The sequence below is a fragment of the Drosophila sechellia genome, chromosome 2L (genome assembly GCF_004382195.2).
Source record: "Drosophila sechellia strain sech25 chromosome 2L, ASM438219v1, whole genome shotgun sequence".
Taxonomy (NCBI): Eukaryota; Metazoa; Arthropoda; class Insecta; order Diptera; family Drosophilidae; genus Drosophila; species Drosophila sechellia.
Window position 1 is genome coordinate 6,764,073 of NC_045949.1, and position 25,362 is coordinate 6,789,434.

The window sequence follows — 25,362 nt, forward strand, 5'->3', positions numbered from 1 at the left end:
GTCAGCATCAGAGCAAGAGCGAACGCGCACGCAGACGGACACGGACACGGAGCACGGATAAAACGGGCGAAAGACAAGAAAAACCTACAAGGGCAGCGCACAAGAATAGCTGGCCCCAGTGTGTGATGTGTTGTAATGTGTTATCTCGAAAAAAGAGTGCCTCGAAGGTAGTGTAAAAAGTGTGACCAGCAGCGGTAAAAACCAGAGCAAACCAGAGACTCAATTAACTGTGAAAACCTGCTGCACACACGCCACACGCACGCACGCACGCACACCCTCGCCGAGTGAGAGTGTAGTGGAGAGAGAGTCGCAGAGAGGTGAAGGTGAAGCTGAAGGAGAAGCGCGAACAATTTGTTGAATACAACGGTACCGCTCCGTTGCAAGGCGAAAAGCGAAAGTGAAAGGCAGAAGCCAAAGAAAAGCGAACTAAATTTTAATACGGCGAAAAGAACTGAAATAAAACTAGGGGAAAATTCAGAGAGTGCCCGAACAAACAACACCAACAAACGGGAAAGGGAAAAACGGAGAAAATTGGCGGCGCAAAAGTTAAAAGGGACAAAGACGATTAAGCAGCTTGCCAAGGACGAGGACCAACAGCACGAAAGGTGAGCCCCAATAAGTCAGCCGAAAGTAGGAGGCAAAAAAGAAATGTACAGGCAAAGTTGCGCCTAGCGACACAGGACACAAGGCACAAGCAAAAAAAAAAAAGAAGAAAAAAAAAATAAAAACGCCCCAAACAGATTTCTCCCTCTTGGAAAGTGACAGTCGTCGACGTCGCCTTGCAACGCCTCAAGAAGCAAAGGCCCCCGGCCCCCACCCTCCACCACTTTCTTCCGCTCTGCCATTCACCCTGAGCACAAGAGAGCGCCACCCACCCACGCAAGCCGCCCACTTTCACCGCCCATTCTAGAACCCGCGTAGTTGTTGGCTTTCTTGTTATTCATAGGCAAACATAGGCAAACAAGCAGAAGCGAAGCAAAGAGCAACCTGCGTGGCTGCGGCCAACAACAACAGCAAACATCCAGCAGCGCTGCGAGGGCTGTTCTCAAAATGAAATTAGCCCCGACTCGCATTTGTTTGGCCCGATATTGGCCATCTTTGGGTTAATGCCATCAAACGGCAAAGCGGCCAGCCCCAAAAAGTATGCTATGGCTTCTTCTGCGTGCGGACCGCGATAATCCCATCAAAAAGAATTTTTAGGGACCACTCCGAAAAGTCAACCGCCACATTTCAATATGGCTGAAATGTCAAAACCCGGGCAAAAACTCAGACCTTTCATAACCTTTTTCATCGAATTTGTGTCCGGCAGTTTTTTTCGTCACTTTACTAACTGAATAAGCCGCGAAAACTTTTGAATATCTTTCGTAAATGTGTTTTCTTTTCCAGTCAGGATTATTATTTCCTCTTGCAGTCGGGAAACTATAATCCTCACGCAAAGGAAATGTTCTGGGTTTCCAGTTTAGCAGTTTTTAAAAAACACACAATTTCAAACCCTGAAGTTCAGAACAAAAATGTCTTTTCTTTATTTAAATAGATCAATCAACTATTTAGATGCCAAACACTGCCTTATTTTCAATTTAAAATTGCTTACACACTTTCTCCAATTATAACAGCCTGACAATCTATTTAAAGACAATTGCATTAATTCCCTTAAATAACCTTTTCGTTCATTTAAAATCCAATCATTTGAATACACACACATTCAAGCAGATTAAAGTTGCAGCATTGTAAAGCAACTAAAACAATTTGAATGGCTTTCCTTGCGTACTAAGACTTTAACTAATTTCCCAAGCTAAACACGCTTTCCAGATTAAAATCTCCTGTATCTGTGGAAGCCCTCAGCTCCTGGCCATATCCAGTTTCCTGTTACCATTTGACCTCCCCTCGTTTTGGCGACGGCTGGCATTGGCGGGAGTGATAATTCATGTCCCGCTGACATTTTTGGGTCAAAAAACTAAAATATTATGTGGTGGCTCTTGCCATTTCGTTCAAGTGTGTGCGTACGTCTGTGTCTGCCCATTTTAGAGCCCTGTGTTTGTTTGTTTTTTCTTTGTGGCTTGTAGTCATTATTTCATGCAACCTTCGGAGCACCACCACTATCCATCATACGTCATTCCCATTGAAGGTTTGCCGACGGTGGTCCTGAAAGTCCTGCGTGGGTCTGACTGGCATTCGGGCAGATTAAAATTGCATCCGGCGCGCCAAACAAAGGACCGTTGACCAATTTCGCTTAAACATAAAACAAGGAAAAATTACCAGCGATCCTGGCCAATGTTCAAGCTGGCGCGGCACACAAACAAACGCACTAAATAGGAAAACGGGCACATAAACACACGAAGGCAAACAGAAATGAATTCATAGTAAAAGTCTTAATTGAAATTTTTGCTCGAAATGTGTGCAGATGGGGATTTTTTTGTTGTACTGTTCAGCGGCACCTAAAATGGAAGCGATGTGTCCATGGCGGAACCTGTGTATACATATATCATTCACATATATGTAACATATATATATATATAAATATATATATGAATGTGCAAACTGGGTGGCGGCAACTTTGTGAAGCCAAGTCGGGCGGTGAAAAAAGCAAAAGTCGTGGCCTGTGGTGTAAACGGATCTGTTGGCCAGAGCGGAGGATAAGGATGAGGATGGGAATGGGGATGAGCATGGGTTTCCCGGGGATTGGCACTGGGATCTGGTGCAACTTTGTTTGGCTCTTGGCATTACCTTTGTATCATATTCTTTTATTTAACTTTGTGTACTTCCATGAGAGACTGCCTCCATTCGCCGCCTTTCAGCCAAGCAAGAGGCAATCAACGCAAAAGAAATGAGTTAAATGTTTGATTACAAAATTGCATTCTGCACCTTGGAGAATTCCTCTTAATTTGAAATTCTCAATTTAGTTAGCGTTAGCATCGAATTTCACAGGGGAAGTCTGTTGTCTAATCAAGCGAAAACACTTGAGGTGTGCAGTGCGGAATTTTAATTAGACCAAATCAGTTTCATTTAGTTTGCAGCATTTTCTTCAATTTTCAGATCATTTACAAATTCATTCTGATATTTTCATAAATATTTGCGCATGAACTTGCTAATTTATGCAATTAATTAAATAAAATAAGGCTTCTGATTTAATTGCCTACTCAATAGGCGGATAATACGAAGTATGCACAAATTATATTTTAACTACAATTGCATTTAGCAAATTTGCAATAAAATGTTCATCATAATTAAACCAAAAGTAGTTACATTTTCAATAATCACGCATTTTGTACGCTAGCCACCATTGAATAAATTGTGCAAAGTTATCCTTTTAAATCAAGCTGAAATAATGATGATTTTTGGTAATTGCTTTATACTGCAAAATTATCAATTAAGACAATTTGCTGTTAACGCAGCTGATATTTTTGAATAATCGCTGGGAATCAAATGAATCCAAGGCCAACCAACAATAAAAAATAAACAGAAAAGGGTGGCATAAATAACAGGCCAAAGTAAATGTTATCAGTATAAATATTTGTCGAATTAAATTACAGTTAATGCAGAATTAGTAATTAAACGATTTAAATGCAACACCTCTATGTTTTTTTTTTACAAAAAACAGTATTATTAATCTGAGCCGTCAATAAAATGCAATCGGCACGTTGCTAAACCTGAATAAATAATGTACATTTGTAAATTTATCCGGGTATGAGCATATAAATATTAATTGTTCAAAATGAAAATGGGTTCAGAATATTAAACTGTTCTGAACTCATTAATTGTATGTGTATTAAGAAAGTTGCAGCATTAAAACTAGTATTCAACTGGATAGCAAACATATGTATTCATTTTGTTTAAAGATTATTATTATATATTTTTTTGACATAATGAAGTAATTTACCTTTAGAATCCAAGAACATAGAGCAATTTGTCTGCCCATTTCTTATAAAGTGGAAAATTAACAAATGGCCAAGAGATTAGGGGACATGAGTAGTGGTGAGAAATCTACATGGCTATAAACACAAGATTCAACACTTTTAGGAGCCATGCCACACCACTTCCCCGCCCATCCTGACCCCGCCCACCGACCGAGTCATTTGCTTTGAATGGGGAATGAATCTGAATCTGAATCGAAATGTTGTGTTGGCTGAAATTTATGTGTCTATTGCCAAAGGATTCTATGCAAAGGGGACACGACACAAAGGAGACACGAGCCATAGAAGATGGGCCTGAAGATGAGCAGGGAAAACTGAAGAAGTGGGCGGCGGAGGATGCCACTCCCACTCCGACAACCATTCCCACGCCCCCTGCCTAGCTGACAAACACGCACACACACACACAGACACAATCGCATACATACGCAATTACACGCCCACTTTGCTTTATCTTTGTAACTGTTACAAAACTTGGCTTCATCTTCTGCAGATTTCCTCCTTCATTTTTTTTAGTCCTTTTGCGAGTGTGTTGTTGCTGTTGTGCCATCTGTGCGTGTGTGTTTGTGTTTGTGTTTGGGCCTGTGTTTGTAGTTGTTTATCTTGGCCAGAAGCTATATAGTTTATCTATGTGCATGTTTGCTGTTTTGCTGGTGGCCGTCGGTTGGTGTACACTTTTCCGCACTTATTCCATATTTAAGAGGCAATTTATATTCCCTTTTTTTGCACTCGCATTCCGTCTCGCTCTATGGCTCCTTGCCGCCCTATCGCCGTCCCTCTCCGCCGCAGCGGTCCATTCAAACTGCCATTCAACTTCAGCTACAGTTTCCGCCGCTCTACTCGACTCAACTCGACTCGGCTGTTTCTGATTTAGCCGCCACCAACACAGAACCACCGCAAAGCACGGAAAAAAGATGGGTTCGCCTAGCGATTAGACTATCAGATACTTAGCAATCTTGGTCAGAACGTTTATATAAAATATAAAATAAATATAAAATATTTATATAAAATATATAAATATAAAGTAAATATTCATTTCATTTAATTCTATAAATTAAATGCTGATAAATAGTAAAAGCATATTACTTTTAAGTGCTGCTGTTTGTTCTTTGCGAGCATAAATATCGCCTGACACTAAACCGTTAGCTGCTTTTGTTTAATGTTATTTAGAAACTCCTGCCACCTGAATGTGTAGTGGCTTTTAGGAATTGAATTAAGTTTCGCTAGCGTGTGCCAGCCACTTTTTTTTCCAGTTACAAAACCCATTGCCAGCGCCATAAACCCTTTTGCAATTATTCGGTATCGAGAGCTCCACTGGCTGCCACTAAGCAGCAAACAGGAGCTAACCACTACTGATGCCTGCCCATTCCGATCCAATTTTGCATGGTGCGACCTACCTGCTCCCTGCTACCGTTCCAACTGGTCTGCCACGACCCGCTCCACGCCCCCTGCGGCTGTCAGTAGCCAATTATCATTTTTCGCAATGAATAAAAACGCTGACTGCTCCGTCCGTCCGTCGTGCCCGTCCGGCTCTTCAGCCGGATGAACGAGTGGTGTGCGTGTGCCACGTAGCCTCCGCAGATGCGAGTGTATCCAAACGGCATTTCCATAGCCACAGTTTCCATGGATTCGGTCGCCTTTTTGCACCTTGCGGCTACTGCTGCAGTGGCAATAGCTCACCCATCCAAATCCGTATCTATGGTAAAGCCCAAGCCCGTTCTCGAACGGCTTTTCGTTGCTAGCTGGCTTTCTCCGCTTTCTTTTTTTTTATTGTGTCATAAATTATTCAAACGTAAACATCATCAGCAGGCAGCAGGCGGCGGATCAGGATAAAGATGCGGCTCAGCCCGCCGGCCTATCTGTGTTTGCCCGATACAAGCTCTTATGTGCTCCTCATTATCGGAGGCAGACGTTTAACGCACCCATGGCGCACACACTCAAATATTGTATATCCTTGTACATCCTGCCGCTCGGCATGTGCTTATTTTTGTATCTTATTCGCAGGACTGTCCCCCGCAGTCAGGGCACACTGGTCATGAATTAGTATAAATAACTTATTGCCTTAGCAATATTTAATATCCATGTAGCCATCAAAAGCTTAAATAGATTGTCTTTAAAAATTATTGTTAAAATGTGTGGTCAATTTGATTTTGTCTCGATTTCTTCATATTCAAATCATTTTTGGTAACATTTAAAACATTTATCAGAGTTTTTGGATAGTTCATCCTCTATTTCATCTTCTTAATATTCCTATAATGCTCGAAAAGACATTTCCCCATTTTTCCATTTTCATCCGACTTAAGTGGTTAAAAGCATATATTCACTATGACCAAAAAGTGTCACATAAAATTGCAAATTTAATGCTCTTAAGTTGAGAGCCTAAAAATAAAGTGGATTTCCTTGCTTAATACCTTGTAGTGCAATTGTATAAACGTTTATTCATGGTATGCAAAACTCTGCCATATCATGCTGTGTCTACTCCAATTTGCACAGCATAAGTGAGACTTTCATTATTTATTACCAGGTTAAATCATGTAAAAACCCCATGATTGAATTGGCCAGCCGATTTGCAGCAACCATAAATGTGAATTTCAATAAATGGAATGCCATTCGTTTTGGCCAAAGAGTTTTCCAATCCAATAAAATGCGTAAATCTCCCCATACTAAACTGGAAAGCTATTATGATACAGGGTGCTCATTTGCTCACTCTTTTGAGATTTCTAGTGTGATATAATTGTCTGCAATTTCGCTTGAATTTTTAAACTCTCCTGAAATATCCTCCATTTTCCTTGAATAGATATATTCCTGGGAAGTGCATTCTACTCCTTGTTCCGTTGGGATATACAAAGGTTTTTTTTTCAAAGTACACTCACTCAGTAGGTGCAATTTTATTCAGCATATTATTGTTTGGAAGCGGGAATCAAATTGCCCGAACCAGTGTGCAATGATGCGGAAGCAATCGGAAGAGCATGACCCAGCGGGATGTGGGCAGTTGGCGTGGGCGCGACGGATGATATGCGAGGACTTCGCACTCGGCGAGTCACTTCCATAAATAAAGAAGGCGCTGGATGGGTTCGTTTGGGTTGGGTTGGTATGGAATAAGATGGAATGGAATGGAGGAGAGTGGAATGAGATGAGATGGGCTGGCAGCTCCCGAGTCGCGCCATCACTTGGTAAATAAGTAGTGCACGTAGGCATTCGGCATAATGAAGCGAACGCCCCCAAACGCGGCCACTTTGCCTTGAAGAGGCACAGCAATTTGTTTGGCCCATGCGGCGTATACGTAATCACGCATTGATATGCCATTTACTCGGACGCCAGCAGCAGAAAAAGTGGCACGAAGATGAAGGCAAATAAATGAATGCAATAGAGGGGGCAGTAGCAGCACTTCTGACTGATTTATGCAGTCGATTTTGCAGTTTCATTTGGGTACCTTTCCTTTTATCCGACGCCTTAACCAAACTTTCCGCCTGGAAATGCACCCTTGTGGGCTGGTGGAGCTCAAATTAAATTTATGCTCCCCAGCCATTTTTACGAGCCGCTGCGAACTCTGACCAAGTCGTTACCGCCTGTGATTACATGTTAATTATCATTGCGTAATGAATTGGCCTTTTGTACTCGCATGTGCCACCCCTCTCCTTGTCCCCTCAGATTTTACAACCTGCAGACCTGCATACAAATGCCGGAGGAATATAAAATATTCAGAATGTGGAGTGTGCGGCACGAGAGGCTTCTGCGGTGGCGGCTGGTCCTGAAGCTGAGAGGTTTTCATTTGCAAAATAATTTCTCTATCAATTTTAAAAATAATTGCATTTGATTTATCCAAAGATAGTAATCACAATTAATGCTCTGCGGGCTGGAAAAAAATTAAATAATTGCATTCACTGCTACTCCATTTTGAAGTGAGTGAATAGAGTGTACTTCGCCAATTACGAATCTAATTTAAAGTATTTTTTTTTTTTTGAACAATTGTAATGAATTTCGTACAAAAAATGTCGAACATGTAAATTAGTTTAAACTCTATCACTTACAGGTGGCTATTTATTAAATTTCAATCAAAGCAAACTTGGTTAATAAAAATATAATAAAAACCAAGTAGTTTTTATACATTTTTAGGAGTGCACGTTTTTTGAAAACGTTTGATTTAATTAAACTGTAGAATATGCTGCCACTTTTTTCTGGCTTGCATTTATGTTGATGCACAGCTCTCCGAACATTAAAGAGCCACTTTTTGCGATTAGACCAACTTCAACATGTTTTTAGAGTTATTTCAAGTGGCACAGAAATAATGAAAGAAAGTTTGTTTTAAGCGAAACTTGGTGTATATCACAACCTACTTAGAATAGAAATCCGAGAAAATCAGTTGATGCCGCAAAGAGTTGGGTTATGTCCTTAAGCAGAGCTCAGCAGGACTCAGCCGTTTGAAAAGCACAAAATAAAAATCGCTCCTTCCGGCCAGGCTTCACACCACCAGCAACACACACACAGCCTGAGGGGCACACATACATATGAATGCTAGGATAAAACAAGTATGCATACTTGAACCGCTCCCACACCTAGATACATACATAAATACATTAACAATACATACAAGGAAAGTCGCTTCGATGCCAGTATATGTGTGTGTGTGCGCAGGCTCAAATTAATTCCATTGGCACCGATTGAAAGTTTTCGCTTCACGGCAGCAATAAATTGCGATTGGATATGTAAGCTAAGAGGATGTACATCGCACACATATCGCATAAAGTGGCGCCCCACACACACACACGCACACACAGCTGTATGGGTGTATATTTGGGCATTAAGTGCATCCTTTTAATTTACATGCTCATTAAATTACAAACGATCGTAATTTTCGCAGCAACACGAAACAAAGTCACACGAAATGTGCAAAAACAAGAGACTTGCGACGCAAGTCTGTTCGAACAGAACTGAATGATGAATCAACTTGACTAGGACCGGTTTCAGTCGAGTGGAGTCGGAGTCGGCTGAGCATTTGCATTAAGCCCATTTAATTATACTAAGTACATAGTAAATACGATAAGTGGAGTGCCGGTGCCCCGGCACAATGAGCAGCATCGACATCGGCAGAGTACTCTCTACTTTCATGTTTACATTTGCCCAAGTACCTCGATTCCTCTCGATGGCCGCCCAGCCCACCAGAAAACGCCTTACTACATACACTACATTTTGCTACAGGAGAACCTCGCTAAGTGAAACCATTCAATGCACGACTAAAGTAACAGTACAAATATTTGCTTTTAGTTCTTACATGAAATTCATGATTTTTATAAAGAGAGTACGCAAGCAGTTTTTTAAACCAATTATAATAATACTACTTTGGCCTTGTTGCTTCAACGATGCATCACTGTACTTGGGCCCACTATTAACAGTTTCGAACTGGGACTAGTTGAGTTAAGTAGAGTTGGGCATGTTGAATGTGTTTGCACGTCTGTTTGCCTCCTGCCGCAGTCATAAATAATTTATGCCTGCGTAATTTGGTCAACTTTACTTTGGTCGCCGCCGCAGGCTGGCCCATTGCCACCCACTTCGGTTCGGATGACCACCCAGCTCCTTGGCAGCAGCCTTATCTGTATCTTCATTCCCATGTTAATCACCGCCTACATGGCATATATATATGCAAACACACTTGCATAAATCAGCCCAGAATATGTTTCAATTGACCACAGTTGGCTCATTTGCATTTTGCGTGCAGCTACAATGTCCTTAGGTCATTAGGCGTCAAAGAATCCTGGGGGAGTAATTAAAATTAGAATTGGAACTAGCAGAACAACAGAGCCATGTGCGTTCCACATAATTGATAATTATTTCATTTGACTTTGGGGAAATTCTATGCATATTAAAGGATGTGTAAGCAGCCAAAGTCACTAATCTTTAAGTTGTGCCCAGGTTCATGTTCATAATAATGTGCTTAAAAATAAAATAATAATGAAATTAGTGCGTCCGTTTCATGTTCTTAATGATAGTAAGCTTACAATACATTTTCAAAGCACCCTCTACTAAATTAGCTTACAAGTAAGTGAATAAATTCCATGCATAGAATCCTGTCTCTTTATCACCTAACTGAGATTTCAAGCTTCACCACAAGAGAACAAGGTCCTTCAAGTACTTTCCTAACGAACCAAAGAGAAATTCAACCGGAAATGTGCATTCTGCATACCCACAGATAAATTGCCTGAACCCATCTAAATAAAGTCCATTAAAAAGCAATTTCCCTCGGTGCTAAAACAAGAATGCAACAAAAAAAAAAACGAGAGATGCCACAGACTTGTTTAACCTTCAGTTTTCTGTTCAAACTTTATTTTCGATTTCCGTTCCCAGGAGCCCAAGGGCTTGGGTCTCTAAAATGAGTGACTGCAAATGTCAGACGCATATTCACTTTCGCATTGCCTTGGCACGCAGATATATATGGCAATAAATTTATTTGTCAACTTGTTCAAACTTTCTGCCCCACAATCGAGCACATAAAATTGTTTTCTAATTACCAAAAAGGAATGGCCGTAATATAAATCTTCGCGTTCGGATTGGGAGTGGGTCAGTAACCAGACAATGCCGAATGGGTCATGCTGTGTATGGCAAGTTGAATCTATATGCTATATTGGCAAATTTCTTGTTATTTTTTGTCGGCCAAAGAAATGCATTTCCGAATGAAATTCGCCAGCTCGACGAATTTTCCTCTATGTGGACAACAACTAGCAAAAAGTAAAAATGAGTGCGGAAAAATACATAACAAAGTTTGGATTTCGAGAAACGAGAGCAAAAACGAGACCCAAAGAGCTGGCCAAGTACCAAGTACCAAGTGCCCAGGAGCAGTAGCAGGAGCAGGAGCTGGAGCAGAATCAGTGGCAGGACCAGGACATACGACATTCCTCGGACCCGCGGCCTCGCCCCTTTCCTGTCTTATTCGGTTGTGGAATCAAGCAGCCATGTAACCTCGTTTATTCTCCAGCATAATGAAAGGGGAAAGTTCTGTGATTTCGCCGCCCATGGTTCCGGCAAATGCCAGCCAGTCCGCAGAGTGCGTCTATATGAGTACACCTGAAAAATACCAGGAATCCCCGGTGCAAAGCTATGGGTTTAGCAATGCAAATCAAAGGGTGTGGGTTAACTTGTTGACAGCTGGACTTTAAAATTAGCAATAATAAGGTCCACCCTAAATTAAGTGAGGTATATAATTAGCATATGCAAAGGTTTTTTCTCTTTTTCGCTGATATTTTGCTTTAATAAAAGTGATATGATATAAAATTGTGATATGGTAAAAAATATTCAAGCATTAATTTAGTAACAAATAGTAATGACATTGCTTTCCAGACACTCATTTTCTCCCAGTGTGTTGTCCTTTGTATAAGTGAGGTGCAACAACGACGGCTGGCTCTAAATGGCATTTGAAATGTTTTGTAGTTCCACATTGTCGGCCTGCCCGGGCGCATGGTTTTCGCCTTTTGCCATTTCGAGCAGACGCTTCGTCCTTTTTCTGACAGAAGGACCCGCACAAACACAAACACACTCGCACACACATACATAGACACACTCGAAACACGGGCGCTCACAAAAAAGGTCAAACGAAAATTATAATTTAAATGACAAATAAAATAAAAAACACACGCTGGAATATATATATATAAAAAAAGGGATAAGGGAGCGCAATTACTTTCGGTGCGAAATTGAAAACGCCATAGGTCCTCGGTCCTTTGCGAGTCCTTGTAACTTGGCTGCTAATTATATCGCATTTTCATGATTGCACCAAATGTATTCATCAAACGATTTGCAAACGAGGGTCAAGTACATTTCCTGTGATGAAACTGGTGTGAGCTGTGGAAAATATGGCCAAAAAATAACTTTCGGCTGGCGAAAGAGGGAGTGAATGGAAAGTTCAAGGGGACGTAGTCCAATTAAATTTATTCGATTCCTTTGTTCATGCCTCAGTCAACATGTTGAATATCAACGTATACTGTTGAATTGCCAAATGCTCGAAATGTAATCAAAAAATATATATGTATATACAAAGAGAAATAAAGCAAATATCACAGCTATTAAGTTGCCATCGTTATGATTTCGTAGAAATCATAAATTCTGTTACTAACAAGCCCACTTGATATATCGGTCAAATTAATTTGATCTATTTAGTTTGCTATATTTGCCTCAATCAATGAGCAGTAGAGTGTATCTTGAACTAAGCAAACGAAGCGAATTCCATTCGGATAAATAGTCTCAGAAGTCGAGAGGATTTTGTTTTGACTTTTGTTCAAGCAAATGGCTAAATAACCACATGATGTTTGGCGTACGATTATTTGTTCTTTCTGCTTTTGATTAGGAAATATAAAACTTTGCGGCTTCCTCTTTAAAGTTTCAGTTGTATTTGCCTAACAGTCTGCAGATTCTTATCAAATTTTCGTTTGTCAGCCATGGCGCAGAAGGAAAATAAAATGAAATAACATTTGGTTAGAGCGCAAACGTTGCGCCATAAAAACTTAACCGACATTGCCGAGTCTCCATGGAGATGGTAGCCCAATCTTTATTTATTTTCATAAATATTTTCATTTTCCTTTTCCCGTCGCTTTTCCATTGTTTCTCTGCGTTCTGCTCGCTCCGCTTTTCTTTTGCTCGCTTAAAGCGTATTTCCTGATGCCTGCTATAGAAAATCAATTGAATGCCTGACTAAACGAAAGATATTGCTTTGTTTTGGCTTTTCTCTGGCAATTTCCTTACATTTTTCGGTTCCTTTTTTTCTGTTTTTTTTTATATATGCATTGTCTAAGGATATGGTGGGGGAAAACATGAGTTTATCCGAGATTCATTTGGGAAACTTATTAAAAAGTGCTCCGGCTGCAAGCCGTCAACCAGCATCGTCATCATCATCGACATCAGCCATGTCCCTGGCTCATCCTCATCCTCATTCTCATTCTTATCCTTATCCACATTCACATCCCAATCCCAATCCCAGCAGCTCTAGTGCAGCGCAATTGCCATACCCATACCCATCCTCATACCCATCGCCGTTGCACAATTGCAATTCCATCGCAATTGCAAAATGCAACAATTTTTAATGCATCTTGCTACTTTTATTTCCACTTTTAATGCAAAAACTTCAGCCAGCAACTGGCATTGACAAGGCGAAGAGAGCCAGTCGCCTTTTTTTTTAAGGCGAGGTTGGGGTGATTTTGCGGGTGGATTGCCACTTCTCCGGGCCAGTTACCCATTACGAATGTCCTGGAGGAAGGAATCCTTGCTGCTGCAAACCGCAGTAAAGTCGCTTAATTTGAATTCTAAAGAGATGCAAACTGCGGCAATAGCGAAGTTGTGGAATTATAATAAATTCTTAAATGCCATTTGCTGGTGCACCTTAGACTAACTACATACTACTCTATCTTACTTGTTTTGACTACGTAGATATTAGTTTAACTTAGTTGGGCACCATTAAACCTAGAATTTTGCTACCATGCTGGGTAGCAAATAGTCGAGGCCGACTTAATGCCAAGGAGCATCGTTTTCTTACCCTGCCGTCACTTTCTTGGCAAGCGAGTTGAGAAAAAGACCTGAGTAAGTCGGGACGGGAGCGTAACATTTCCTGTTTGCGTTGCCATGATTTCCATGCCAGTTCCTCGCATTTCCGCCCCTATATGGTTACATGCATATGTGTGTGTAAGTATTCTATAGCTGAGCGTGTAGACCGTGTTGTGTGAATGAACGCTCGTGATGCCCGGGATAAATGTCTGCGTGACGCTGACACACCCCCACCCCTCTTAATTTTTTTGCTGCCCCTCCGGGTCGACGCCTTTCATGGGAAAATATGCAATTTTATCGGTCTTTACAGATTTCCCATGCAGACGTATAAAAGAAAGAAAATTGAAACGACGCAAAGAGCCAAAGAAAACGCATGCCATGAAAGACATTTGCCAAGCAATGCGAATAAAGGGAAAATGTAAATATTTATCATACCGGAGAAGATGCATTACGTTCTTCGCAGCAACTTTAAGCTTTTCTATAAATATAAATAAGAATGCTGCCAGGAAAATAGTGCAGCGCATGAAGCAGGAATGTCATTTTCAGCTTTTAGTTAACTGAAAAATGGGGGAAAATTTATTCGAAAATCCCATACGACGATGACTCACCGCATTAGCCGTCCGGAAAGCAGAGTCCACTAAAGACACCAGCTATTTTTTCCTTCCAAAACGTGCCGACATTTTGGTTGTCAACACACCCAAACACACATCCGTATAGAATACAAGGGCTGTATAGAGAATGTGGAATGATATGGTATATGTGTATATGGGATGGGGAAATACTCCCGGGTACGGAGCATAGTTAAACTTTAGTTTTATGGCTGCAATTTAGTGAAATGTGTGTTTGTTTAGCCCAGCTCAACCGGAGTCATCTCAACTGAGCTCAACTCGTCTCGTTTCCAGCATTGTTTTATTTTTGCCAATTGTTTAGCCTTATAAAATATACGGATTTAAACAGCTCTGCTCCGGCAGGACGAAGATATATGGCCGCTTGTGCGAGCACTCTCATCCCGATTCGCCTCCTTCTCCACATCCAATGGACAAGCATGCTGAAATCCGACTGAAACCCGCAGAACAGAGCCGTCGCAGCATTTGTTAATGAGGCCCACAAGAGCTTAGAGGAGTCCATAATATTTGTGCTACTACACCCAACCGGGTTGGGGTCCGCATCCTAGTCCGGCCATTGTAGCACCGTTTTCCGAGTGCCCTTATGGCGGGGACAGCGTTTAAGTACATTAAATTAACACCTAAAAGGTTGACAGATTTACACATTTTTATCTTAACCCAAATAAAGCCTCTTCACCCCATTTTGCGCAGCCAACACTGGGTATTAACATTGTAATGCGGTGAGTGGGTTATGCGTATTTCCATGCAAATGGAGGTGTTTCTATGGATTAATACACCGGAATACACAAGCTTTTAAGGACAGCTCCCTGCTAATGGGTCTATTCATTTTTTAAAATCATCTTTAAAGCTATTTTTAAAGACTTCAAGTATGAAACCACGTGGTAAATACTTAGTAAGCGTAAATTGAAATTATTTTTATATAAGTGATATAAAGTCTGGTGAACCGAAATGAAACACCAATTGAATCTTCCAAAAATGATCATAGCCGGTCGTTAAGTTGGCCATTCGAACCGATTCAAACATCAATCACCAGTTTCTTATATCCCATAAAACACATCCTTTGAACTAGTTCACAGCGACCCAACACGTTTGCAATCACCCAATGCTCCAACTTGCACAAAAGCCCCACCAGAGGCAACAGGAGGATGGGTATGAGCATTCAGATGGCTTACGGGTGGGGGTTGGGTCTGGGGCTGGGAATTGCACTGGGGTTGGGGTTGAGGCAGGGGGCGAGGTCAAACGGTGCAAAGCGCTTTGCACCTGCACCTGAAGCTGAAGCTGCACCAACACCAACAGCACCACAAACGTGCCTCGACTGAGGTGGCAGCCATAAAGTGGGCGCCAAAGCAGGCATTGGCATTACCTCACACTTGGAAAAAAATGTTAGCCAAAGTTCCTACACCTTGAACTTCCAAATATTATGTCTTAAAATTCTATTATACACTGCCCTTAGCTAATGTATAGTTATTTCAAGTTTCTAAAACATGGTTACTTAATTTTGCAAATGTTTTGCTTATATATGCTTATTAAAAACCAAAGTTCTTTATAACTTCAAGAATTACAAAACGAATAAAAAACAATAATAATTCATCTATTAAAAATAATTGAAACCATTATAATCTGGCACTGATTTTACTGCCCGCCATTCTGCGAGTGTAACGACATGGAGCTGCTGCCAGTGCTGGTGGCACTGCCGCATCTGGCGATGCTCCTATGGCTGCTTGGCCGGATGCATTGACCAAGGCTATTTAAGGATGCCACGCTCTGATGCGTGGCGCAGTTAAGACCAGAGCCTGACAGCGTAAAGGTCCTTCTTTTGCCACAGCAGCCGGGTCTGCACTTTGCTCCGCAGACCAATCTGTAATCTGCAAGCTGCAAACTGCAATCTCATAAAAGGAATACACCGCACTGGAATCCTGCCCCGTGGCACTCCCACACAACCCGTAACCCATAGTCTATCCAATTGACATTCGCTTAGCCAAAACGCTTATGCTAGAATTTTGTTTTTTTTTCTCACATATTCGCAGATATTTCCACGGTTGACGGGACAACTGCAGGCTGAAATTGCGACTCTAATAGAGCAGAGGCCAACACGTCCGGTGTATAATATTTGAAATCAAAGCGCTAGGGTCCAACCATGACGGCGATGCACGTGAATCACAAGCTCAACATGCGCACAACGGCTGTCAAGATGAAGCGGACCCGACATCCGGCCGCATCCTGCCCCGAACCGAGTCCAAGTCCAACTACAAGTCCAAGCCCAAGCAAAACTCACAGTTCGATGGCCACGGCTCGCAGCAAGTGTCACGGCCAACCGGAAACGGAAGCGGACCAGCGGGCCAATTGAAGCTCGGTGCAGAGATGGCACAAACTAAGATAATTCAATCGCGTTTTCTACACATTTACGGTTTACTTTGCCTCGGTTCCTTGATGGGTTGCATTAAAACAATCGGTGCTTCAATTGCGCAGCAAACGCTTGCAGATGCGGATGCACCAGATGAAGCTAAAGCTAAAGAGCGGGAAGCGGAAACGGATGCGGATGCGGATGCGGAAGGGGATGCAAAAGCGGAAACGGGAAAGGGAACGAGAGCGCATACAAATGGGGACGCGGAAGCGGATGCCCGCATCATGACAACGGGAATTTGCATTATAAGACTGATAACATTAAAGAGATTTCTAGAGAATTCCAAAACCGAAGAACACAATCAAAGGCGCCAGCAATCAGCAACGTCAGCAGCATCAGCTGCGCCAGCTGGTGCGCCCAGCCCGCGGAGGAGACACCTCCATTATCCCGGACATTCAGCCGTACAACCCGGACACCCGGAGGCGTGTGCCCTGCTAGTGCTACTGCTGCTCACCAGCCTCTGGCCGGATTGCTGCGAGTGCCTCCACGGCGGCAGCAACACCGTGAAGACCAAGTACGGCCTGCTGCGAGGCATCGTCGTCCGTTCCTCGCCGCTCGTGGAGGCCTTCCTGGGCATTCCCTATGCCTCGCCCCCGGTGGGCAGTCTCAGGTGAGTCGAGTCTACTGAAGTCGCAAAAGATTACGCATCCCCGGGGCGTCGTCCTCGGCAAAGTAGAAACTTTCTAAGCAGCGATGACGCCGTGAAACTCACGTGGCCAAACCACCTGGGGCATGGTACATCATTTTTAGAGAATCAGCTAGAAGTGTAGGATGTGACCTTTACAAGCAATCTGTAAACGATAAAGTGAAAGCCAAATATATAAATATAAAAGAAAACAATTTTCACAAATAAGCTACAATAAAAAGGAAACTAAATACATAGAATTTGTCTAGCAAACATTTTAGATACATTTTTTTTGTACTGAAACTTTAATGTTAACCGTATAGGTAGATTTTTTATGATTTAGTGTTTATATGACACTTTTGATTCAAAGGGTGGCGCTCTTAGAGTTCAGAAATTAATTTAATGAGTTTCCATGGAAATTAAGTCTATTAAAGGACGTCAGGACTTTCCCGCAAACTTGCGCACGAATCCAACTTAAATGCAAAATGAAGTGCTAAATTCGAGAAGGCATTTCTCCGCCTCGCCGTGACTCACGCTCCCACCTCCGACGCCAGTGGAGCCATCGCAATCTGGGCGCCACATGGGGGTCGTATCGGACTGAAAGGCTCGCCTCTTTCGGACAACTTTTTTTCACACAGCGCCGCAGCGCAACTTTATCCGAAGCAATTTTAATAATTATTCTCATGAAATATGTGTGTGGATGGTGCCTGGCACTATGCGGGTGGGGGTGGCTCCATCTCTGGCCGGAGATGCCTGCAAGTGAGAAGCTTATGGCCCCGATCCCGATCCCGGACCCACACCCGGAAATCCCAAAGCATTGTTTGAGGATTTAAAGTTCCGCGGGGAGCTGGCAAAGGGAGCCGCTCGTAATGAAGCCAAAGTGCTACTTCGAATTAATCCACAACTTTGCACTGTATACGTAACAATTAAAAACTTTCTTTCCGGTAGTTAGTTTGGGGTTACGTTTTCATAAAAAAATAAAAAACAAACAATGAACGAAACGAAAAACGAAAAGAAGCGAAATACCTTGCGGGTGTTTCTCAAGAGGAATAGAAGTCGGAATCAGCGAGGCTCCACAACCAATTAATAACAAAACAGTTGACGGCTTCGGGATTCAGGAGCCCGTCAAGGACCTCTGAGCCGCAAAACTTCGATAAGCCATCGTCGGTATTTGATGGTATTGACGATATTGGTGCTACCGATGGTATCGAGCGAAAAGCTGAGCCCCCGAGTGAAGTTTCTGGGATATTACAAAAGTTTCCCCTTACTTGGGCACTTTCACACTTATCCTGGCACACCTATACACGCACACAGACACGCACACACACATGCTGACACGGAAAAGGAGCAAAAGCTCCTGTGTGACATGCACGAAGAACAAGTGTGTTTGATGAATCGATTGGATGGAGTACTTAAAGGGTCCTTCAACAGCTCCAGCGCTGCCACAGCACATTGTTGTTTGCTTAGCCACAATTCATGAAAATTGTTCTTTAATTACTTCCTGTGGCAGAGTGAGACGCCTGCGAAATGAAGTCGTTTATGAATGCGGTTCATTATCATGCAGCAACAGATGCCGGCAATCGACTGGCAGGAGTTAATCAAACTGGAAGGTCCTTGGGGATTTGAGGCGCACTTCGTGGCAAAAAGTGGGCAGATAAAACGTGCTTTTTCGGCGGAGGCGAGAGCCAAGAGGCAATTAATCAATCGCATCTGTCGCCAAGTCTGCCAATCAGAAAATGCACCATATTCGCTGGGATATTGAAACCATATTATGATTAAGCAGAAAATAGAATTTTTAGCGAATAGAACGAAAATTGAATGACCTGAAAGCTTTTAATAATTTAGATGGTTATTTATACGTTCTGTTTGTCCTACACGTAAGCTTGTTAGCTAACCTATACAAATGCTTCTGCGCTTTCCACCGCTTCGCGTTTGCATAGCATACTTTTATGGGCAGCGGGGAATGAAAATTCAAAATTCCGTGTACGCGAAGCCAACATAAAACACCGAATAAAATGTTGCCTGTTAGCACTCGAAAAAGTTGGCAACAAAAATTGCTATATTCGTTTATAAATAGTTTATGGCGTAACTTTTTGGCGAAAAGTATTAATTTTAGCAAGCGAACATGTCGAATGCGCTGTTCGGTGGAAGTGGTTAGGAGTTACCATAAACTGGTAACCGAGTCACGTACACAGAGCTGAAAAATTATGCCCGCCGCAAAACGCGGGCTTTTTGTTTATGCGGTCCATTGTTTGCCTTTTCCCGGTTGGCCAAATGGACTGGAAGAAGCGGCAGAAGCGGATGAGGCGGCGTAGGATGATGTGGAGGATGGAACTAAACGAGGGCCTCCTCCAAGCCACAAAGAAGCAAAAAACAATCAAAACGTTGCGCGTCAATTTTCGTGTCATAAAATCAACATGGCCAAGCCATATTTATCGCTGATGCCTGTCTCCTTGACTCGTCCAATCCGGACTCATGCCATGATCGATGGATTTCAACGCAAAACAATAAAATGCACAATTAATCAAAAGCAGTTTGCAATTTTGATTGATGGGCGGTACTTAGTTTCTGTGTTTTACGAGCCCCGCAAATCCTTTTGCCTTTTAATCACCGCACGGTTCCACACACCACACAAGCAAACAGTTGGTGTTCGATTAACAGCTCTTTGACCTCGAATAATCCATACGTCAAGAACATTAATTTAATAATTTTTACTCAACGAAAGAACTCATTTCTGTGACCTATTATAGTGATTAAATTTATGATATATTCATATATTGATCAAAATATTAGTGTTGATTTAGAATAATATTTTATAACCCGCATTTTATTTTCAATTTTTATGTTTCAACATTTTCCTTTCAATGTTATCTTTTATCGACGAGGCAATATTCTGCAACTGGTGAATAAAGTAGAGACGGCTTCGAAAACCAATAAAGACGCGCACTTTTTTTTTTGGCCTCAACTGTGCATGTGCACAGTGCGTATACGTGATGCGATAGTTGTGCCCATGTGGCCGAAATGGTTTATTTACTTATCGAAACGACCGTTGGCCCCTCTTTCAGATTTATGCCCCCCATAACACCCTCGACGTGGAAAACGGTTCGCAGCGCGGATCGATTCTCGCCGGTCTGTCCGCAGAACATACCCATACCGCCCAACGGACCGGAGGCGCTCCTGGAAGTGCCCCGCGCCCGTCTCGCCCAGCTGCGCCGCCTGTTGCCGCTGCTGAAGAACCAATCGGAAGACTGCTTATACCTAAATATCTATGTGCCCTACGAGACGCGTCGCCAGAGACGTAAGTGCAATTTTCGCATTTGATTGCGTTCCGGGGAATCGTGCAGTGTAATCGAAACTAAATTGTAGTTTACACAACAGCAAAACAAGTAGTTTTTTCTCAGAAATAAATAAGTAACGAATATTTATAGTTACGCCTTGTTTAAGAGGCTTTAGCATCAGGTTTAAACAAATAATTACTTTAAAATATCGCATGCAACGCGCTGTGATGGCTACTCGAGTTAATTACGTTTAATTTGACCGATTGGCGACTTTTTTAATTGCCAAACGCTGCCAGAATTATTTTTAATTAGCTTTACAATACAAATAATCAATGGATAATCGAAAAACTGATAATATATTTATTAGTTGGTGCAGTGAACTTTTAAAATCCCATTTTTATGTCGGTTGGAGTACAGAAAATGATTATTGCAAATTGCATCCCATTTAAAAATGTAATCGTGTTATTTTGTAGCTCAATATTAAATTTGCATACCCATACTCTGCAGTTCAGAACTTAAGTTATTAAATAAGTAATTAATGCATTGCCACGTGGAAGTTACTGTTTCTATATATTTCAAAAAGGGTATTGGTTTTGAAGTTTTCAATTCCGTAGTGCATTGCAGTGTGTTTAATTATTTACTGCAAGCGCTGCGGATTTGGCAACTTTGACGACCTTCATCATCTGCTAGAGAAATGTGAAATTTGTAGTAACCATAAAAAGCATGTGCAAGTATAATAGAATAGTAAATACATTACCATCACCCGTCACTTAGGTAACACCGATGATACCACCGGCGAACCGAAGACCAAACTGTCAACGGTGGTGTTCATCCATGGCGAATCGTACGACTGGAACTCAGGGAATCCCTACGATGGCTCCGAGCTGGCTGCCCACGGCAATGTCATCGTCGTGACAATCAATTTCCGTTTGGGAATCTTTGGATTCCTGAAGACCGGCGGCAAGGAGAGTGCCCAGGGAAACTTCGGACTGATGGACCTGGTGGCGGGTCTTCACTGGCTCAAGGAAAATCTGCCGGCATTTGGCGGGGATCCCCAGAGCATCACACTCCTGGGCTACGGAACTGGAGCTGTGCTGGCCAACATCCTAGTCGTGTCTCCAGTGGCAAGTGGTAGGGATTAGCTAAACATACTGAACCGTTTCCATTTAAGCCATCATTTGAAACGTTTAAAGTGCCATGGCATCAAACTGATTTGAATTTGACTCCAATGAAAACTAACTTTATGAACCGATTACCTAGAGCTTGATAGTAATTGTAAACCTTTCATCAGACCTAATCCAGCGCACGGTTCTGGTGAGCGGCTCCGCCCTGTCGCCGTGGGCCATTCAGAAGAATCCCCTTTTTGTGAAGAGGCGCGTGGCGGAACAGACTGGATGCCACGGCGACATGTTGTACGACGACCTGGCCCCCTGCCTCCGCACCAAGAGCGTCGCCGAATTGCTGGCCGTCAAGGTGGATCATCCACGGTATGTCGCACATTCCATTAATCCTCAGCACGGGCATATTTCACGTTCAAAAGCCGATTAAGCTGAATTTCGATTGAGCTTTAAACTTTTTTAAACTTTAAAGCATTTAAATATTAATAAATTAATTGAATCTAATTTTATATAAATTAAGTGTAAATATATAACCATATGATATATTCCTTTCGCAGCTTAAATAGACCTTAAAAACTTTAATGGATTTTTATTATTCGGTTTTATTATATTACAGATTCCTCGTGGGCTTCGCTCCATTTGTGGATGGCACTGTTATATCGCCGGGCGCCAATCCTTTGGGCAGCACCACCTTGCCCCTTGGATCAGCTATTGTTAGGTACTGAATGTTATAAAATATAGTGAAAACAGCTCGCGTTTAATTACTTACTTTGCACAAACAGTACTTCAGGAATTGAATATGCAAACTTTCCGAAACGTGACCTCATTTTCTGCCTTACATCTGTGGAGTCCTATTTGGATTTGAGTGCCCAGGACTTGGAGTTCGGCTTCAATGAGACGCGACGGGATCGCATCCTGCGCACTTTTGTGCGAAACAACTTTCACTATCATCTGAACGAGATATTTGCCGTTCTGAAGGTGAGCTCGATTAATTTATGCGCTGCGGCAAATAAAATCCCAAACTCAATTTCGCTGCAGAACGAGTACACCGACTGGGAGAAGGCCATCCGTAATCCTCTTAGCTCCCGAGACGCCACCCTGCAATTCCTGAGCGATGGCCACACGGCCTCGCCGCTGATTAAGTTGGGCTACATGCACAGTTTGCGTGGAGGTCGCGCCTACTTTCTGCACTTTAAACACAAGACCGTCGAGGAGGAGTACCCACAGGTGGGTGAATACACCTCAGGTATGGGAAACCTAACTAAGTCATCGTCCTCAATCCCCCAGAGATCCGGCTCCGTGCGCGGCGAAGATGTGCCTTTTTGGCTGGGTCTGCCAATGTCCCCGCTCTTTCCCCACAACTACACCACCCAGGAGCGCCAAATCGGTAGACTAATGCTGCGATATCTGTCCAACTTTGCCAAAACTGGGTAAGCTGTTGCAAATGAAACATTTGTTCCTTCTTAACTAACATAGCATACTGCCCAGCAATCCGAATCAATCCACGGCGAAGCCAGTGCTTCCCAATCCGAACGAGGTCCTGGAGACTGCGCTGCATCAGCAGAAGAAGCGCTCCACGGGTCTGACCCATCCCAATCTCAGTGAGGCCCTCAATCTGGCAGTGCTCTACAATCAGCGAAGGAGCAATGCGATGCACGAGAAGCGAGCCTACATACGAAGAAGATTGCGGAGCAATGATGCAGCCTTCACCCAGCTGGGAATCTCCAGTGAACGGGATGTGGGCAGCTACGATGGCGATGAGCTGCCATTTTGGGATGCCTACGACGTGGTCAATCAGCTGTACGTGGAATTGGGTAAGTCCTAAGATCCTACAAATGCAATCCAATGTAGCTGATGTTAAGGAATCATTTTTAGGAAACAAGGCCAACATTCAGAGCCACTACCGCGGTCACAAGCTGTCCATGTGGTTGAACCTCATTCCTCAGCTGCATCGCCACTTTAACATCAATGACCAGTCCATGCGACACCATCAGTTCCAGGACGACATGAACAACAGAGATCTCTACGAGGGTAAGATCTAAAACGGATTTCAGATCTTGAGTATTTCCTTTATTTTCATTTTTTCATTTTTATGACCAGGTGTTGTGCGACCACAATTGCAGACTAAGCCTGCTGAAGATGATAACATCATCATCATGCAGAGGAGCAGGACAACGACGCCACCGCCTCCCTCAAAGAGTCCAAATACAAATGCCACGCAAGCCTTAAATCCGCTTGGCACGGGAACACCTACCACCACAGGTTAGTTAAAAAACTAATTATACTTTTAAAATTATTAATAATCTAACTATTCCCTGCAGAGTGCGGCATAGATGGAGCCATGTCTGTATCGGAACTAACCACCACCCAGTCGCCAAAGGACAATAGAACTGGGATAGTGCGCGTGGAGACTCAGAAGGACCTGGCCACCGCGTCCACTGGGATCATTGGCAACCTGGAGCTGTTACGCCGTCTGGGAGGCAAACAGTTCCAAAGCTATACGACTGCCCTGATAGCCACCGTGGCCGTGGGCTGCTTCCTGCTAATTCTAAATGTCCTCATCTTCGCGGGCATTTATCATCAGCGCGAGAAGCGAGCGCGAGATGCGAAGACCAAAGAGGAGCTGCAGGAGGGCGATAACAGCAAGAACTCCAGCATTCTGAAGCTCAACGCTCTAATGGGCGGTGGCGGAGGAGCATGTGGTTCTGGTCCGAGCGACATCGCGGATGCGTATACCTTGAGCGGCTCCGTGGTGGACAGCAAGGGCGGAGTGGGCGTCGTCTTCGGGGAGTACAGCTGCTACGATGAGAAGACCAAGCAGCTGAAGGAAGAGAAGCTTCTGGTGGAACTGCCACCATCATCGTCGACGGGCCAGACGTCTCTGATGATAGACAATTGGGGCGCATGTTCCACGAGCACTTTGGATCTGTTAAAAACGAAACCAGGCGATCCCATCGAAATGGTCACCTACAGTGCGCTTCCCTCGGTGATGGAATCCACATCGGCCATGAGCAGCAAGCGTGGATCCTTCGTTGACACCACTCTGCAATTCAACAGTCCGCAGCAATTCGACTATGCTGTCCAGTCCTCGGATCAGATGTCCTTCAAGGCGATAGAGGAAGCAGTGAAAGCGGCGGCCGGGCATGACTCGGAAATCACCCGAGATGATGACATTCCCGAACCGCCGCCACCACCACGATCCTTTCTGGCAGCCCAACAGCAACAACAACATCAGCAGCAGCAAACGGGAATCCTGCGCCAGACAGGAGCAGGTGGCAGTTCCACGTCGGGATCGGCGGGCGGCAGCGGCAAGAAACGTGTACATATTCAGGAAATCTCAGTCTAGCAATCATAACCCTTCTAGTGACCCTAGTTTAAAGTTTTTATCTAGTTATTTATGCGTCGAGCTTGTCCAACTGGAGCTTCTCCTACATCTGAGTCCCCAAGTTTTAGCCTATTTGAACCTCTATTTCTCAGAAATTTCTTTTCGTGTATCTAATTTTTTTTAGTTTTAGAAGAATACTTTTCTTTTAACAACTGACGCGATTAGACTGTAAGCTATCCAGTACCAATTCAAATTCATGTTAGGTGAGTTCGACTCTTGTTTAGTTATCTATTCCCGCTCACTGGCCCAAATATTTAAAATAGAATCATGTTTCTGTTCTCTGGCCTCAATGCAAAAATCGTTGTAACTATATGTATTACGTATGTTTGTATATTATGTAAATGTTCCTTGTAGACGTGATTGAGAAGATATTGTGTAGGAATAATTTTTCAAGTGTTATCATTGTGTGTATAGTTTATGTTACTTTTTGGTGTACGATTAGAAATTCATATTATTCTATTTGCTTGTTATTTAATAATTAGCGAAATCAAAA

At 42.9% G+C, this 25,362-nt stretch overlaps 1 protein-coding gene across 1 annotated transcript; it reads left to right on the forward strand.

Annotated features, from left to right (window-relative positions):
• Positions 1–21: 21 nt before the first annotated feature.
• On the forward strand, positions 22–25,305 carry LOC6611456. Its single transcript, XM_032724171.1, has 13 exons — positions 22–605; positions 16,087–17,073; positions 20,154–20,386; positions 21,141–21,497; positions 21,658–21,853; positions 22,101–22,202; positions 22,267–22,462; positions 22,523–22,711; positions 22,772–22,914; positions 22,973–23,298; positions 23,360–23,515; positions 23,585–23,746; positions 23,806–25,305. Exons 2-13 carry the CDS (start codon positions 16,421–16,423, stop codon positions 24,828–24,830), a joined length of 3,738 nt encoding a protein of 1,245 aa, XP_032580062.1. The 5' UTR covers positions 22–605; positions 16,087–16,420; the 3' UTR covers positions 24,831–25,305.
• The last annotated feature ends 57 nt before the right edge of the window (positions 25,306–25,362 follow it).

Coding starts and splice junctions, on each gene's coding strand:
- LOC6611456 (XM_032724171.1), top strand. CDS start 16,421: ATGGCACAAACTAAGATAATTCAATCGCGTTTTCTACACATTTACGGT. Junction 21,854..22,100: donor GTCAAGGTGGATCATCCACG/GTATGTCGCACA, acceptor ATTATATTACAG/ATTCCTCGTGGGCTTCGCTC. Junction 23,747..23,805: donor GGGAACACCTACCACCACAG/GTTAGTTAAAAA, acceptor TATTCCCTGCAG/AGTGCGGCATAGATGGAGCC.